The sequence below is a fragment of the Acipenser ruthenus genome, chromosome 48, assembly GCF_902713425.1.
Source record: "Acipenser ruthenus chromosome 48, fAciRut3.2 maternal haplotype, whole genome shotgun sequence".
Taxonomy (NCBI): domain Eukaryota; kingdom Metazoa; phylum Chordata; class Actinopteri; order Acipenseriformes; family Acipenseridae; genus Acipenser; species Acipenser ruthenus.
Window position 1 is genome coordinate 5,652,171 of NC_081236.1, and position 18,801 is coordinate 5,670,971.

Here is an 18,801-nt window from a genome sequence, read left to right on the forward strand (position 1 = left end):
TCAGGTAAGATAGGTAAGACATTCAATTAAAATAAAAAATAAAATCATCATTTTAAAGTGTGGATTTTATAAAGTGTATAGAAATGAAACTGCTGAGGATGAGAATTCACTGGACAATGAAATGAGGAGGGATCAGATGTGAAGTACAAATCCCACACACACACACATATACAATAATATTCTAATACAGAATAAAGACAATCCATGTGTATGAGATTAGAAAGAAACAGTGATTAATACATAAACAAATGAAAAAAAATAAATATAAAAAAGACCAAACCATATTGTGTTATAAATTAATTCAATAGCAATAAGTTCAAAGGTTTGGAAAATGCAAGTTCAGGTAGCCACGCAACCTTAACTCTGCACCCTTATCTGTGTGTTTCCTGTCACACCTGACATCACACATGACATCATCAATGACATCACTAAGCACACGACACATTCTCCCTGAAGACTGGCCATGCGGACCCAACACTGGAAATCACAGTCCTTGTGATTGGGAACATGTTCAGTAACTGCAGGAGGAATGTGTTACTATCCGGTAATCTGTAAATAAACAAAGTTAAAGAATAGAAAATATTCAGTGGCTCTCAAAAGTATTCACCCCCCTTGGACTTTTCCACATTTTATTGTGTTACAACATGGAATCAAAATGGATTTAATTAGGAGTTTTTGCCACTGATCAACACAAAAAAAGTTCATAATGACAAAGTGAAAAATAAAATCTACAAATTGTTCTAAATGAATTACAAATATAAAACAGAAAATAATTGATTGCATAAGTGGGCAGCAGTGTGGCGTAGTGGTTAGGGCTCTGGACTCTTGACCGGAGGGTCGTGGGTTCAATCCCCGGTGGAGGACACTGCTGCTGTACCCTTGAGCAAGGTACTTTACCTAGATTGCTCCAGTAAAAACCCAACTGTATAAATGGGTAATTGTATGTAAAAAAAAAAAAAAAGTGATATCTGTATAATGTGATATCTTGTAACAACTGTAAGTCGCCCTGGATAAGGGTGTCTGCTAATAAATAAATAAATAATAATAATAATAATAATAATAATAATAATAATAAGTATTCACCCCCTTTGCTATGACACACCTAAATAAGCTCTGGTGCAACCAATTGTCTTTAGAAGTCACATAATTAGTTGAATGGAGTCCACCTGTGTGCAATTAAGGTGTTTCACATGATTTCAGGTTAAATACACCTGTCTCTGGGAGGTCCCACAGTTGGTTAGTACATTTCCTAACAAAAACTACATCATGAAGATGAAGGAACATTCAAAGCAAATCCGGAATGAGGTTCTTCAAAAGCACCAATCAGGGGTAGGATATAAGAACATTTCCAAGGCATTGAATATCCCCTGAAGCACAGTAAAGTCCATTATTAAGAAATGGAGAGAATATGGCACAACTGTGAATCTGTCTAGAACAGGCCGTTCTCAAAAACTAAGTATCCGGGCAAGAAGGGTACTAGTCAGGGAGGCCACCAAGAGGCCTATGGCAACTCTAAAGGAGTTACAGTCTTCCGTGGCTGAGCTGGGAGACACTGTGCATACGGCAACAATAGCCTTGGTGCTTCACAAAACTGGCCTTTATGGGAGAGTGGCAAAAAGAAAGCCATTGTTGAAAAAAACTCGCATCAAATCTCGGCTAGAGTTTGCCAGAAGGCATGTGGGAGACTCTGAGACCAAGTGGAAGAAGATTCTATGGTCTGATGAGACCAAAATAGAGCTTTTTGGCCTCAACGCTAAGCGCTATGTTTGGCGCAAGCCTAACACCGCACATCATCCTGAGAACACCATCCCTACCGTGAAGCGTGGTGGTGGCAGCATCATGCTATGGGGATGCTTCTCTGCATCAGGGCCTGGAAAGCTTGTGAAGATAGAGGGCAAAATGGATGCAGCAAAGTACAGAGAAATCCTGGAGGAAAACCTGCTGAAGTCTGCAAAAGACCTGGGACTTGGGAGAAGATTCATCTTCCAGCAGGACAATGACTCCAAACACACAGCCAGAGCCACACTGGAGTGGCTTAAAAACAAAAAGGTCAATGTCCTGGAGTGGCCCAGTCAAAGCCCGGACCTCAATCAAATTGAGAATATGTGGAAAGAGTTGAAAATTGCTGTTCACCAAAGGTCCCCATCCAACTTGACGGAGCTTGAGCAATTTTGCAAAGAAGAATGGGCAAAAATTGCAGTGTCCAGATGTGCAAAGCTGGTAGAGACTTATCCAAATAGACTCATGGCTGTAATTGCTGCCAAAGGTGCCTCTGCCAAATATTGACTCAAGGGGGTGAATACTTATGCAATCAATTATTTTCTGTTTTGTATTTGTAATTAATTTAGAATTTAGATTTTATTTTTCACTTTGACATTATGGCCTTTTTTTATGTTGATCAGTGGCAAAAACTCCTAATTAAATCCATTTTAATTCCAGGTTGTAACACCATAAAATGTGGAAAAGTCCAAGGGGGGTGAATACTTTTGAAAGACACTGTATATAAATAATATGCAATATATGTGTGTATATCTCTATATGTAATGCATTATGTTGTAGCTTTTTATATATTTTGTTTAATGTTTTATACTGTAAATAGCCACCCCCCTGGGAGTGCCTGGCCACGGTCGGCTGTGGAACAGCCTGGACTCGAACAGGGGACGTCCAGGCTATAGAGCGCATGCTGCACTCCACGCAGAGCACCTTTCCTGGATGCACCACTCGGGAACCCTGAACCCTACAGGTTTCTTTTTAGTTTTTTTTTCCCCCGTGATATGTGCTGTTTTAAAACAAAAATAAATTCCGTAATATAACTGGTATGTATGTCAAAGTGCTTGATTTCTCTGGTTTACTTAGATGTTGACCAACATGTGAAATGCCATGACTGGTACATATCCCGTTCCTTAGTTATTGTTTTCCAAGATCACTACATATAAAAAGTAAGGAACAGAAGATGAAGATGAAGATGATGGTGATGATGATGATGAAGGACACTTTCTACCTTGCTCTGGATATATATATATATATATATTTATATATATATATATATATATATATATATATATATATATATATATATATATATATAATCAACCAAATCAATTAGTGACATGTATTTTCCTGGTTTGCCATTTATTAATTTACGTCCGTTTAAAAATTTAAATACATTTCAACAGCTACCTAGAGGCGCAGCGGGTTGCACGTTCGAACCTCTGGATTTTTTTTTTTTTTTGGGGGCGTTATGTGCGTTTCAAAACATAATAAATAGCTTCGTGTAACTGGTATGGATATCAAAGTGCTTGCCTTCCCTGGTTTATTTGTATTTTTTATATATATTTTTTATAAAAATGTAGTCGTCGCCCCCCTCCCCCGACTCGGGAAATGGCGTCTGGAACACACGTCCTCCGAAACGTGCTCCTGCCAAGCCAACATTTTTTGCACTGCAGATCCACAGCAATGCCACCAGACCTATAGTGCCGGAGGACAACACAGATCTGGTGGCTCCGCTGCAGAACCACAGGCGCACTATCGGCCACAGGGGTCGCTTGATGCGCGGTGAGCCGTGGATTCCTCTGCTGAAACCTGACAGCTCCATTTAAACTCGTGTATTTTAATCAATTGTTATCCCACTTTGAGAGTAAAACTGACGAGAGGGTCCAGCTTGAGAACATACACAACACTTAATAAAGGAAGCTCCAATAAAAATCACACTTACAACACGTCTTTATTGTTACACAAACTATTTTACTGCTGTTGGGAAACTGATGCAGACCCAACCTGAGACCCTGTTTGCATTATGAAATACCCGGTCACTTATCAAACTGACTTTGCAGTTTACGGCAGGACAGCAAAAGGGCCTGTGTTAAGAAACTATTTAAAACAATACAGGGCACAGAAGAGGAGCTGCTACCGTCATACCTGGACAAGTTTATGTGGAGAGAAAAGTACGGCAGGAATTGTCTAGATGCATTTATAAATACTGCATCAGATCATGCAGCTGCACAGGGGGTGCGACCCACATCTTAAAAGAAAAAAAATAAAAGCTGAAAGTTGAAGATATCTTTTAAAAACTATTTCTTTTCAGAATAAGACTTTCAAATTCTGTAGTTTAGGGAGAAGGATCAGATTTGATTTAAATACTCGTTTTTGAATTGATTTGAATGCTCATTTTGAATTGATTTGAATGCTTATTTTGAATTGATTTGAATACTCATTTTGTAGTGAATGATACCTGATGTTCCAGGGACAGCCTCTTGTGTCTCCACTCCAACACCATCACTATCAATAGCATCTTCCAGTGCTGTTAGCAGATTTGGTATCCTTGACTTTATTAGGCTGTAAATCTGGTGCAGAGGTTGTGCAGGCTCTCCAGATGAATGCTGCTGGCATTGCTTTGTAACAGCATTGCGTGGCTCTGCTTTCAGCCTCTTCCACAGATAGTGGTGTAGCGCACAGCACTTATGCAAATCTGTTAAAGAGAATGTAGTTCTGGGATTTTAAAATGGCATCAGAACTACATTTCCCAGTGCCTAGTGCTCCTAATGAAGCCAGCAATGACGACCATCTGGGTCAATTGCGATGAACTTGTGGATTCAGCACAGAGCTGCATACTAAGCTGTGGAGCAGCTAATCATAATCTACTTCAAACAAAAGATGGAGGCATTGTTGCTAAAATTCCCATTTCCAGGTATTGAAAATGCCTGCTCTGTCTTCCATTCCTGATTCTGCAGTTTATAAATCCTCCATCCCTGATTCTAACTTCCATGCAGGCGTGTGAGATTGCTGTTTAAAATCTCACAACCTTGCAATCTAAAACACTACAAATAATAACGACTTGAAACTACAGATCATAAAATATCTAACGAGAGTGCATTTCCCAAAATCATAAATAATAAAAAGTTATAACAAACTTGTAACAGCGGGGAACATTTTACAGGAAAGCGATGAACTGAAACGGGCTTCAAAGCAACATCAAGTTAAACATGAAAAAACTATTTGTATAAACCACAGAGCTACAGAATACTTAATGACAAAATATATGCCTGATTGCACATGGATCGCTTGTATGAGCAGACAGCAGTTTAAAAAGCTGCTCCAGTCATGGTATATATAAGAAATGCAGAAACAAGGACATCTACGGTATTTATTACTGGATTTTTAAAATGAAATCCTTCACTGACGAAACACTGAACAACATTTAATACAGGCAGCAAAGCATTTTTAATATAGATTTTATTTGCTTTAGTAGTCTCGATGTCAATCAACAAATTTATATCAAAAACACAGAACCTGCATTTGTTAATAAGAGTACCCAAGAGAGAGAGAGGGCAGTATTAAACACATCCTGAACAGAAATCATCTCATTAAGAAGCAATGGTATGCAGCCCATTACATTCCTAAAAGCTCTCTGGTGCCCCCTGCTGGAAACAGTACTGCTTTACACTGCAAGCTGCCCGCATGATAACTGCAGTACACTGTGCTGTGTCTTGAGGTACCGCAGATTCACCGTGGTATCGAGGAAGTTTCCACAGAACCCACTGCAAGAGGCTGAGCAACGCATGAGAAAGGAAAGAGAAACGTGCATTCATAATAACACATCTATTTAATATATTACTAATGTGAGGCAACACAATCCGAATGCTCAACAAGACGATGAATACAAGACGTACTCGTTCATATTTGAGTCTGTGAGCTTTTGATCTGAACAGATTGTGATTAGGGGGGACCCTGTTTATCAAGCAGGTTTATTATTTTGTTTTCAGTAGATATTTCTGTATTTAGTCAAATGCACTCATGCTGTCTAGGTGTCCCCAAGCATCTGCAATTCTGAGAATGGTCTCGAGTCCTGCAAGAGCCTGCAACTGACTTCACTTCTTCACACTAAGTGCAGGGAGAGGATTACACACCTGCGTGAATTTTATGGTGTCTTTTAAGGTTTCCAAACAGGCTGAATCTCTTCCCACAAACAGCACAGTGATGAGGTTTCTCTCCTGTGTGAATTTTATGGTGTCTTTTAAGGTCTCCTAACTGGCTGAATCTCTTCCCACAAACAGCACAGTGATAAGGTTTCTCTCCTGTGTGAATTGTATGGTGTCTTTTAAGGTCTCTTAAATGGCTGAATCTCTTCCCACAAGCATCACAGTGATGAGGTTTCTCTCCTGTGTGAATTTGATGGTGTCTTTTAAGGTCTCCTAACTGGCTGAATCCCTTCCCACAAACAGGACAGTGATAAGGTTTCTCTCCTGTGTGAATGCGCTGGTGCCTTTTAAGCAGTGATATATGATTGAAACTCTTCCCACAATCAGCCCAGGAAAACGTAGTGCCTCCTGTGTGATTTCCCTTGTGAGTTTCAGGAACGTCTAATTGACAAGAACTCCTCCCATCTTTAATAGAATGAGGCAAGGTCTTCAAGCTGCCCTGGGTTTCTGAATTGTTAAAATATGCAGAATGTGGCGTCTCTGTACTCTCCACAGTAAGTGGGTGTCTGTCTTGTAAAGAAGGGATTTTAACTGAGTGAGTTCTCAATGTCTTCACATACTCTTCTTGGGGTGTTGTTTCTCTGTGCTTCTTGCACTGTGGTTTGCTTCTAGAAGAGTTTTTGCACTGGGGTGATGGAGTGGAGTCGTGTTCTCCTTCATCTACTTTAGAAGCTAAAGAAAGAAAGAGAAGAGAGACTAAGGTTAGTGTACAGCATTCTTCCACATGCACTGTTCTGCAGGGCTTCATGTCATAAACATGACAATAATAACACAGCAATGCTTACTGTGAGACGCACAAGAGTGAAATGTGCTGCTGAGAGAAAACATTACAGTCCCTGGGATAGTTATAGTGAGATGAGCTTTTAAACATGATATTGTATTTGAATAAAGTGTAAGAAATAAAATAAGACTGATGGGTCATTCAATACGGGTTCACTCTCATTGTGGCGATGCTGCTGCATACTCTCCACAGAAATGCTCTACTGAAATGTTTCTTCTGGGGATGCTAAGCAACCAGGCTGGATGTGACATCACCCAGTGATGGGACATGTGATCCCTGCAGCTCTGTAAAGCTGTGGGAGCAGCACAACTGCAAACAGGCTATCAGAAATGGGGAAAGATCTAATAGATCTAACACAGGGGTGTCCAAAGCTGGCCCTTCCACTCCTGCTCTTTGTTCCAACCCTGTTCTGAGTTGTTTAAATGAACCAATTAAAGCTCCATCCAGGCACAGGAGCAGCACTTTATAGAAGTGAACCTGTTCAATGAGGAGTGGAATAGACTCCAGGAGCGTGATTGGACAGCGCTGATCTCACAGCATTCTACAGAGGCGTGGCAGTGGCTGCACATCTAGCGTGATTGGACAGCGCTGATCTCAGCATTCTAAAGAGGCGTGGCAGTGGCTGCACATCTAGCGTGATTGGACAGCGCTGATCTCACAGCATTCTAAAGAGGCGTGGCAGTGGCAGCACAGTTAGCAGGAGCCTCAGGAGCAAGCACAGTGATGTCCTTGTTGACATAGTTGTTGGGCAGCTCCCCTTGGTTAATATATTAATCTCAAGCAACACTGCTGGTGTTCAGTACCAGGTTCTGCAGGATCAATAGGCAGCTCAATGCTGCTTGTTTTGTAGGATTACCTCCAAATCCCAGATCACATCCAGATGGAGAATCACCACACAGGCTGGATCCCAGCTTGGTGTTCTCCTCAAGTGTACAGACATTATTTTCAGTAGGAAGTTCCTCTGCGATGGGGACACATTCCTGTTCTATGAATTCCTCTTTAATAGGAACACATTCCTGTTCAGGGATGTCTTCATCTTTAACACATGGCAGCTCTGTAACCTGTATTAGACTTGCACACCACTCCTGCTCAAAGGAATCCTCTTGTGTGTAAACTGCTTCTATCTTTGGCCCTTCCTGTGCTTCAGATTCAGGGATAGCGTGGCTCTCTATGGGATCTGTGGGAAACAAAATTGTATAAAATTACAACTCTTACTTACGAGCTAGGCTCCTCTACAAAGCCAGCCCCTTGTCAGAATGACTGAAAAGATTCAATTATTTTAGCCTGTCTGCATACGACATGCCATTTAAATCCAGGATAATTCTGGTTGCTCTTCTTTGCACTCTTTCTAGAGCAGCAATATCCTTTTTGTAATGAGGTGACCAGAACTGAACACAATGTTCTAGATGTGGTCTTGCTAATGCATTGTAAAGTTTTAACATTACTTCCCTTGATTTAAATTCAACACTTCTCACAATATATCCGAGCATCTTGTTGGCCTTTTTTTATAGCTTCCCCACATTGTCTAGATGAAGACATTTCTGAGTCAACATAATGTCACTGGGTCTAAGAGGAGCTATTTCTCTTATGTTACGGATTTATTTTTAATTAATAGTGTTACTTTACCCTTTAACTCCCAAATTAAAACACATTTTTCCTTGCAGCAGGAAACTGCACAACAGCTGAGGACAACAGAGGTAAGTCTCAACAAAGTGTCTGAGGAATGTCTTTCTGTGAACTCATACCAGTATTGTGATAATGGTTGGGATGGAAACATCACCGCGAGGGACAGTACAGCGACTGCACATAACAGCACTACGACATCACCACGAGGGACATTACAGTGACTGCACATAACAGCACCACGACATCACCACGAGGGACATTACAGTGACTGCACATAACAGCACCACGACATCACCACGAGGGACATTACAGTGACTGCACATAACAGCACCACGACATCACCACGAGGGACATTACAGTGACTGCCCATAACAGCACTACGACATCACCACGAGGGACATTACAGCGACTGTACATAACAGCACTACGACATCACCACGAGGGACATGACAGTGACTGCCCATAACAGCACTACGACATCACCGCGAGGGACATGACAGCGACTGCACATAACAGCACTACGACATCACCGCGAGGGACATGACAGCGACTGCTCATAACAGCACTACGACATCACCACGAGGGACATGACAGCGACTGCACATAACAGCACTACGACATCACTGCGAGGGACATTACAGCGACTGCACATAACAGCACTACGACATCACTGCGAGGGACATTACAGCGACTGCACATAACAGCACTACGACATCACCGCGAGGGACATGACAGCGACTGCTCATAACAGCACTACGACATCACCACGAGGGACATGACAGCAACTGCACATAACAGCACTACGACATCACCACGAGGGACATGACAGCGACTGCACATAACAGCACTACGACATCACCGCGAGGGACATGACAGCGACTGCTCATAACAGCACTACGACATCACCACGAGGGACATGACAGCGACTGCACATAACAGCACTACGACATCACCGCGAGGGACATGACAGTGACTGCACATAACAGCACTACGACATCACCGTGAGGGACATGACAGCGACTGCACATAACAGCACTACGACATCACCGCGAGGGACATGACAGTGACTGCACATAACAGCACTACGACATCACCGCGAGGGACATGACAGTGACTGCTCATAACAGCACTACGACATCACGGCGACGAACTACAATTCCCAGAAGACTGTGAAGTTCACAAACGCGTCACTTACCAGGAGCTGGGACGCACTACACAGTCAGAGTGGGCTTCACCACTTTTCTGATTGCAGACGACTATAGTTTTTTTTTTCACTGTTCCCATACAGCTCCATCATAACTAGACTGGTAAATACGAGAAGTACAACCTCCATGCAATAAAAGTGTGTTTCCACAAGCATTTTTTATGTAGTTGGGCTGCATATTTTTTTTCACTTCTTGCAGAATGATATTCAGCACGTGTTTTGATTATATATAATGTATATGATTACTCCTCCAATGGACATCTGGGATTGGGCTAGGACTATATAAAGAAGGACAGGACAGTCAATCCCATGATGCAGTTCGGTGCTCAATTACAGGCGCCATTTGTGGAGCCCACTCAGCACTGAATACATTGCGATGATGCTGTGGTGCAGCCCCCGGATATACCGGTATTATTTATAATAACAATACAAAATATCGTTAATATAAAGTGTCTGGCTCTTATTAATGCTTGATTATGTCAAGAAACATTTTGCCAGGGCGAGCGTGAATAAGTTAAAAGCATTGTGAGCGCGCTATTATTTCTAGTACTGCTGTTAATCAGGGTCTGTACACTGTGTTTAATAAAAGGCTCTATTAAAAGACCCTCACAAATACATCACAGAGATATTTACATTCTCAAGCTCTGCAACATGGTCTGTGACTATCTCAGCGGGACTCTATACACTTTACCAGAAGGACACCGTGTAAGTCTCTCCAATTAGTGGCTTCACCACTCCAAAGTGGTGAAGCCACTCTGACTGCGTCGTGTGTCCCTCCTGGCTGGCCTCCCTGCGTCCGCCACCCGTCCGCTCCAGCTCATCCAGAACTCTGCTGCCCGCCTAGTGTTCTCTCTGCCTCGCTTCGCCCACGCTACTCCACTACTCCGCTCGCTCCACTGGCTCCCGATCACCGCTCGCATCCAGTTCAAGACTCTTGTACTAGCCTACAGATGCCTTGACCAGTCTGCACCCAGCTACCTCCAGACCCTCATCTCTCCCTACACCCCCACTCGACCTCTCCGCTCCGCCTGCACTAGAAGACTAGCTCTACCTCCGCTACGCTCCCCTGCCTCCAGAGCCCGCTCCTTCTCCACCCTTGCTCCGCAGTGGTGGAATGACCTTCCTACAGATGTCAGGACTGCCCAGTCCCTGACCACATTCCGGCGCCTCCTTAAGACTCACCTCTTCAAGGAGCACCTGTAGAACTCCTCTGTTTGTATCCTGGGACACTATCACCCTTCATGTAAATGTGCTTTATTTTGCTATTATCAGCCCCTATTTTACTGCATTTAATCCTGTACTTCAGAATACTGTAATCTGCCAAGTTTTTAACCTGTAGTACTTTGTATTTAATCACATCCTGATGTAACTATCACTATTTAATCATATCCTGATGTAACTATCACTATTACCTGCTGTATTATTGAATTGTGGTTTGTCAAACTTGTACTTTACTTGAACAAAAGTTATTGTATTTCTTGCTCTTATTGTATTACTTGTATTGTAACGCTTGAAATGTTTTTGCTTACGATTGTAAGTCGCCCTGGATAAGGGCGTCTGCTAAGAAATAAATAATAATAATAATACTAATAATAATTACAGACTGGTTAAGACTTACCAATATAGTAGTTTCTTAGTTTCTAGAATACCTATTTAAATATGAATTAGACTAGGTTAGATGCACTACGTTCTTATAGTCTATAAAATAACACAATGCCTCAATTAGACTCCTTATAACCAATATTAGGACAGAGCTGTGCTATTAACAGCGCTTATAATAATCAAACACTTTAAAACGTGTCTGAAGAGAGATTCGACCCAAGATCTTTCCAGTAGAAGGTGGTTTGAGGTGTTGGATTGACCGAGCAATACCACCCAATAAAACCCATCTTACCTTGAAATATGAAAGGCTGTTTAATGTCTGCATGTGCAGCGTTTATACACCCTCGCACGGCTTTCAGCTCGCTCTCTGATATTTCCAATCTCAGCTTCAGACTTTCATTCTCTCTCTTCACTGCAGACATGTCCTCTTGTAATTCAGTGAATTTGCTGCTCACAGCTTCAGTAATCGCGCACACGACGCTGTCTGCAGCCGCTTTCACTGCGAGCTCGACGGTGGAGGCGAGCTCGTCTTGAAACAACGACACGGAGACACTGACGTCCATCTTCACTGGTTTAGTTTGAGACTGGTCTAGCGGAATCCTCTTTGCATTCAGAAACACCGCCTTCGGTTTGTATTTAGTAAGATATATTTGTTTTTATCGTAGCCTCCCCATTCAAATATATGCATCACACACAGACTTTGCAAGCAGCAGCAGCCCTTTCTATTCCCGGTACCAAGTCTGAGCACATTCTGCGGAAAACGTGTCCAGATTCAGATCCAGGTCACGCATCCACGGGTTTAAAAGTCTGCAGAGCCGCGCAGCTTCTCAAGAGGTCCTGCGCAGGAGCAGCCGCGGCGCAAAACAAGAGACGAGCGCTGGCTGACAAAGAAGCGAGCAGGCAACCAGATCCAATCCTCACTGCATGTGCTACTGCCACCGAGTCAGGGGGTGTGAATCGCCTTCGAATCATGACATTAATGATCTTATAAATGATTTGTAATACAAATTAAAATGATTTGACTCTTTTTTCCACACAGTTATTATACTTTTCAAATATTCAGATATTTATTCTAAAGGTTTAAACATGTAAAAATAATAATAATAATAATAATAATGCTAAACTGATTTATGAGTTTCTCTAACATATTATCAGGGAAGCAGTATGGAGTAGTGGTTAGGCCTCTGGACTCTTGACCAGAGGGTCGTGGGTTCAATCTCAGGTGGGGGACACTGCTGCTGTACCCTTGAGCAAGGTACTTTACCTAGATTGCTCCAGTAAAAACCCAACTGTATAAATGGGTAATTGTATGTAAAACATAATGTGATATCTTGTAACAATTTTAAGTTGCCCTGGATAAGGGTGTCTGCTAAAATATTAATAATATCTGATTTCATTATTCATTCAATACATTTAGTTTATTAACCTGCTCTGTCACTCCACGGGGTAGTTATTCATATAATAAAAAGCATTTCATTCAAAGAGCTTTAGTTTTCTAATGCCTCTCAGGTTTTTCTTGTGGAATGGGATGCTTTTTAATCACAATAAGACACCTCAGGACATCTTTCCAAAGCTTTTACGCCAGTCTTTAATTAACTCCTATTTATTTTAAAGAGGTAAACCACCTGTTCATTTTACAAAACTAGAACCACACAGCTGAGTGATACACTGTATTTCAAGCCCTCTTCAGCACTCTCAGTGTGTTTAGTTTTTCATGTTGTAACATTAACATGATGTCTTGTCCTTTTTTAAATCAATAGCAGTTAATTAAAGGCTGGAGGAAGCGCTTTGATAACGCGTCCCCTCGAGTCTCACAGAGCAGCGCACTCCTTGGCGTGTCTCATTGCTGGTGACTCTTCTGCTGCTGTGGACGCGGCTCTGTTGCCTGGTTTAGTTCGCAGCGCAGTCTGAGGAAGAGTCTAAATCTGTGCCGCTGGACAGCAGGGAGGAATACTGTCCTGTATAAAGAATAGGAGACAATCATACAGTTTAAGAGAAACGAAATAAAAGCATGGGTAGAAATAGCAGAGGTTACTGCCTGGAAGTTTACTCGTAAAGAATGACCTTTCTGCGACCCTGTGCTGTATTTACCAAAAACAAGTTCACACGCCCTGAACCTCCAAGACTAGCGAAGAGAAAGCTATGAAACTGCGAGCATGCCTGCGCCATTGTGGATCTGTTTGTGACAACGGCGCTCAACTTGAATTAACCTGATATACTTCTAAAAACATTATCAGGGATATACCGTTAGTGTTTGAACATCTCATTCGGAAGAAGAGGACGGGAAATATCAATATAATTACACGAAACACAGATTATATATCTGCGTGAAACTCGCTGCATCGACGCTGCTGCCGCCTGATAGAGAAAGGACTATACCAACTCCGGCATGGGGGAGGGGGTACCTGAATTCAAATTGTATTCACTGGGAAAATATAGAGCTACAAACAGCTCGATTATGATGTTAAAATTGAAAGTGTTGTGTATTTTTAATTAAAAGGTCTCCGATATGACAATTATATTTGCGGTTCATATTAGATGAATTGTTAAACCGCGCTGATCGGTTTGTATTTTGTGATTGGTATATTCCTCGTCCTGTGGGAGACAGACTCGTTCAGACACTGAGGGAGAGCAGAGAGGAGGTGAGAGAGTCTGCATGGAGCTCTACAATGTGTTTATAAACTACAGAGCGCTGTTATATTGTATTATTTTGAAAGGTCCGGGTTGTAGTGTGGTAGGAGCGCGTTGTTTTATCCGTTCAGACACTGAGGGAGAGCAGAGAGGAGGTGAGAGAGTCTGCATGGAGCTCTACAATGTGTTTATAAACTACAGAGCGCTGTTATATTGTATTATTTTGAAAGGTCCGGGTTGTAGTGTGGTAGGAGCGCGTTGTTTTATCCGTTCAGACACTGAGGGAGAGCAGAGAGGAGGTGAGAGAGTCTGCATGGAGCTCTACAATGTGTTTATAAACTACAGAGCGCTGTTATATTGTATTATTTTGAAAGGTCCGGGTTGTAGTGTGGTAGGAGCGCGTTGTTTTATCCGTTCAGACACTGAGGGAGAGCAGAGAGGAGGTGAGAGAGTCTGCATGGAGCTCTACAATGTGTTTATAAACTACAGAGCGCTGTTATATTGTATTATTTTGAAAGGTCCGGGTTGTAGTGTGGTAGCAGCGCGTTGTTTTATCCGTTCAGACACTGAGGGAGAGCAGAGAGGAGGTGAGAGAGTCTGCATGGAGCTCTACAATGTGTTTATAAACTACAGAGCGCTGTTATATTGTATTATTTTGAAAGGTCCGGGTTGTAGTGTGGTAGGAGCGCGTTGTTTTTGTGTGTGTGTGTTGTATTTGTGAAGCGGCGTGTCTGTGTCAGCGCTTTTGTTTTTCTTCTCATCCTCTCATTCACAGTCTGTGTGTTTCAGGGCTGACAGCTTCGCGGGTTTCCAGACAGATTCTCATTGTTCTGAAAGCGTCTCGCGGGTCAATACGGGGTTCGTTCTGTTACCCGGAGCGCGCGCCGGCTGCTCTTGGCTACTGTCTTTCTGACGTCACACGCCGCTTGTGGAGAAGCGCGTCTCCAAACCTCGCAGCGCAGCTCAGTGACGCGCTTGAACACGCGACACAGCATTCCCTAATAACACTTGCAATGCATTATGACTTCAAAGTCATCACTGTAAGGCGATGACCTTATTATTTATTGATTTTATTTTGTTTTATTTTACTTTATTATTTGTTTGATCACCAATTGCCACGACAACACACTGTTTATTTATGTAGTACTTATTTTAAGGTAATAAATAAACACAATTCTCTAGGGATTTATTTATTTTTAATTCTTATTACTCTCTTACATCTCATTACATTATGTATGTGTGTGGAGATTAGATAAAGGGCTATTTGGAAGAGAAAATAGGAGGCACTTTTTTACACAGAAAATTGTTAGAGCCTGGAACGAACTCTCCAGTAATGTTGTTGAAGCGACACTCTGGGATCCTTCAAGAAACAGATTCTAATAATAATAATAATAATAATAATTTAGTTTTATATAGCGCCTTTCATAGTGGACCACCATCACAAAGCGGTGTGTGAGCTATGCATCAGCTGCAGAGTCACAACAACGTCTCACCTGAAAGACGGAGCACAAGGAGGTGAAGTGACTTGCTCAGGGTCACACAATGAGTCAGTGGCTGAGCTGGGATTTGAACCGGGGACCTCCTGGTTACAAGTCTGTTTCTTTAACCACTGGACCACACAGCCTCCTAAAAGGAACAATAAGCTACTAACAACCAAGGTTTGAGTACAAAATGACTCCTTGCTGATCAGTCTTTTTAAGAGAATATATTATAAAACACCAAACATACTTATTTAACTAAAAGAGAACTATAGTAACTTTCATCCATCATTCTTGAGATTTGAGAGATAAAATCCTCTGTGATTATAAACGTATTACAAGAAATTCTGTGTCCCTTCAATAGTAAAGCCAGCCTTGCTATTAAAGCCAGGTCTTGTCGGTCCCTTGAATGGCCTTAGTAGCACTATATTTAAATAAATGCATTTCTTTTTCAGCTGCTACTAAGCAGAATCCCGTGTGCTGCCATGGACAGTGTGGAGATGGAATCTGTCCAGATTAAAGAGGAGTTCTCTGAACCTGAACTTGTCCCCTTTAGAGCGGAGGTCGCTGGGCTGTCTTCCCTCCCCATTAAACAGGAGCTCTGTGAGATGCAGTGTGACAGCAGTCGGCCACAGGTCTCTGAGGTTAAAGCTGAGCACAGTGAATTGGAGATCTCTCAGACAGAAGAACCCCTTCCTGTGAAACAAGAAGAGGTGCTGGAAATTAACCATATTAAACAGGAGCCCCCTGAAGTAGAGTTTGCCCACATGGAACCAGGGAAGGAAGAATCCGAGGACTTCAAACCAAACATCCCTGAGCTGGAGAGAATCTGTGTGAGAGAGCAAGGTGCTGGAGAGGAAGGCTCTCCCAACAGCATGCAAGGAGGTGGACAGGGAGACAGGCGCTCACATTCAGAATGCAGTCTAGCAGGTGAGTGACTCCCAGTAGCTGTGACATTGTCATTCTAGATTGCGTGATAGTGTGACAGAGAGGGAGGGAGGGAGCATGTGGGTTACATTACTAGCTATTTGTTTTTTCCTGTACCACTCACACCAGTTCAGGATAGGACTCACTACTGGTGATCTTAAGATACAGATATAAGCCCCTTTCACACTGGCACTCCTACCCGATTATACCAAGGGGGTGAAGAACTAAAGTACTGTATATAACATTAGAAATGTCCAGTGTCTAAATAGAGGGATATTATTGTACATGTGTAGCGTTATTAGGGGTGCTTGATTCCATTACATTTATTTTAGACTTTTAGACTTCTACAAATTAGTTAGTTTAAACGTTCAAGTAAAAACATTGAGAGTGCTATATCTTTTCAAATAAATAGCTTTCTATAAATGATCGCATAGCCTATATGTCTGTAAAAAGGTCTTCTGATTGTTCAGTGTTTTACCTCAGCTTTTCAGCTCTCCTTAAAAAATGCAGTTGATCCTGTTAAGTCGAGGTGCAGTCGGCACCCTCATTTCATATTTGATTATCCTATAGACATTTATCAATGATTATCCATGCATTGAGGTTTTATTTTTCAAAATAAACAAACATTATAATTTTTTTTTTTTTTTTAACAGACGCTCTAATAACTAAAACAGTGTTGTGCATAATAGTTAAACAAAAAGGCACGACTTGCATTCAAATGAGAACACTTCAATTATATAAAAAACAAAAAATACAAAGGACTTACATTTAACAACTGAAAAGAATATGCGTGCGTCTGCATCAGATTAACATTGTAATAATAATTTAAAATACTGTATTTAACAGAAGTAATTTCTGAACTATGGTTTTTCAGTATTGCTCACATTTTATGTCCAAAAACAAAGCGTTTGAATTAATCTCTCAAACCGTGACTAATGTAACAATTGTACTAAATTCAGCTTATTTTTCTGTAGTATTGCCGTATAATCCAAACACAACATGCTTTGAAACAAAATGTAATTGGTAGATTTAATAGATAAAAAAAAGTGTTTTTCTTAATTTTTAAATGAAGAAACCGTGCATCCAATAGGCCTGCTTGTGATTTGTCTTCTCCAAGACGAATGTAAAGGCTTGAAGTGTGTATCCTAGCAACGCGCTGCTCTGCCGTACCAGCACACACTCACACTCAAGGATTTAATGCAAACCAGCAAGACTAAAAATCTGGATCAACAAAACACATGAACTTGTTGAATCAGTTGCGATCGTCTCAGTAATCAACCATGGTATTGTGTTTTCAGCCCGAGTTTTATCACGTTTCCTGCACTACCAGCCATGCACTTGCATTGTTGTTTGCCTGGGCTCCACCTCCTCCTCACTAGATCCAGCACCAGTAGTTATATTTTCATATATTTTAACATTGTTCCTGTACTGCTGCTGTAACTAAGCTCTGCAGAGCACAGTCTCCCTTTATATCACAATGTGCCCAGACAGCGCTTCGGTTATTTAGAAGATCCTGAAGATAACATTGATAGTCATGAGAGCAAAAGCATGCTGGAAATTGCGAGGTGAATATCCAGTGACAATGATGTCACGTGACAAAGGTAGGAAATGGACAACAAAAGAAAACTGAGTAGCCGTTATTTGCAGACACGCTCTTCTTCATAATATTTGAACTGCACATTTGACAAAGTTTAAACAATTCAGCAAAATTAAAAACATTTGACACTTTGCTAACTTTTAACCGTTTAAACTTTAAATGATTAACACCCCTAAACGTAATGCTATTGAAAAATATATAATTGTAGGGTGTTTTAGAGGAAATAGACCCGAAACATTACAGGAGAACTCTGAGGGCAGATTTTGATCCCAGGGCTCAGTTTCACCAGCGTCAGTCTTTACTGACTTTGCTTTTACACATAAAGTAAAGGCTACAAAGAGTATGTATCGGGGTTCTGAAAAATATAGTGTTCCACGTCCCCATGTGTTGCTACAACTGTTTAAATAACGTACCTGTCATTTCTTTTCATTGTTCACATCCTGACAACTTTTAACACATGACTTTAGTCTGTTGCAAAGCTCTTTTAGAAATGTCTGCTCTAGTGCACTGAGGTTTGTGATCTGTACTCTAAATCACTGCAGGAAGAGAGATCCATAAAACAGGGGTGAGTCTGAATAATCGAGTATTCTAAATGAAATTACTACTCGAATACTGTGATCAAGTTTCGAGTACTCGTTAATTTCTAAAACAAATGGAAAAATGAGCTAACTGCACCCGAAAAAGCTTGGCATGGTATTTTGACAGAGGAGCAAGTTAAAAGTGATCAGCCACTACAATTGTCACCTCACTGATAACTGACAGGAGGCGGGGCTGTTCCTTACCTAGCTCTGCTATTGGCTAAGGAAGTACATGAGCAGTGAAAATAGCATCTTTAAAAAAAAAATGCAATGCTTGGAAGTATTTTGAAAAAAGTTAAACGAGATCACCGTGCAACGTAATCTCTGCAGCACAAGCATTTCATATTGTAAATCAACAAGTACATTCTCAATCATCTAAAATGCCAGCACCCATCTGCT

General features: G+C 41.4%; 2 protein-coding genes across 2 annotated transcripts in view; one reads left to right on the forward strand and one right to left on the reverse strand.

Moving 5' to 3' along the window:
• Window positions 1-3,685: 3,685 nt before the first annotated feature.
• LOC131721211 (zinc finger protein 70-like) lies at window positions 3,686-12,095 on the reverse strand. The gene is made up of 3 exons (XM_059014633.1): window positions 11,484-12,095; window positions 7,616-7,936; window positions 3,686-6,650 (listed from the first exon to the last, which is right to left on the reverse strand). Exons 1-3 carry the CDS (start codon window positions 11,752-11,754, stop codon window positions 5,899-5,901), a joined length of 1,344 nt encoding a protein of 447 aa, XP_058870616.1. The 5' UTR covers window positions 11,755-12,095; the 3' UTR covers window positions 3,686-5,898.
• Window positions 12,096-15,249: 3,154 nt separating this feature from the next.
• The window catches only part of LOC131721206 (zinc finger protein 883-like), a 12,665-nt gene continuing 9,113 nt past the window's right edge, over window positions 15,250-18,801 (forward strand). The window contains exons 1-2 of the mRNA XM_059014618.1: window positions 15,250-15,480; window positions 15,756-16,230. Coding sequence (XP_058870601.1) covers window positions 15,786-16,230 — 445 coding nt within the window. The 5' untranslated portion in view covers window positions 15,250-15,480; window positions 15,756-15,785. The remainder of the gene's footprint in view (window positions 15,481-15,755; window positions 16,231-18,801) is intronic.

What these genes read in the sequence shown, in the direction of transcription:
- LOC131721211 (XM_059014633.1), bottom strand. Translation starts at nt 11,754, where the DNA reads ATGGACGTCAGTGTCTCCGTGTCGTTGTTTCAAGACGAGCTCGCCTCC. An exon ending in ACAGCCTTTCATATTTCAAG is followed by an intron (nt 7,937 to 11,483) that starts GTAAGATGGGTT and finishes TGTTTCCCACAG; the next exon opens with ATCCCATAGAGAGCCACGCT. An exon ending in ATGTGATCTGGGATTTGGAG is followed by an intron (nt 6,651 to 7,615) that starts GTAATCCTACAA and finishes TTCTTTCTTTAG; the next exon opens with CTTCTAAAGTAGATGAAGGA.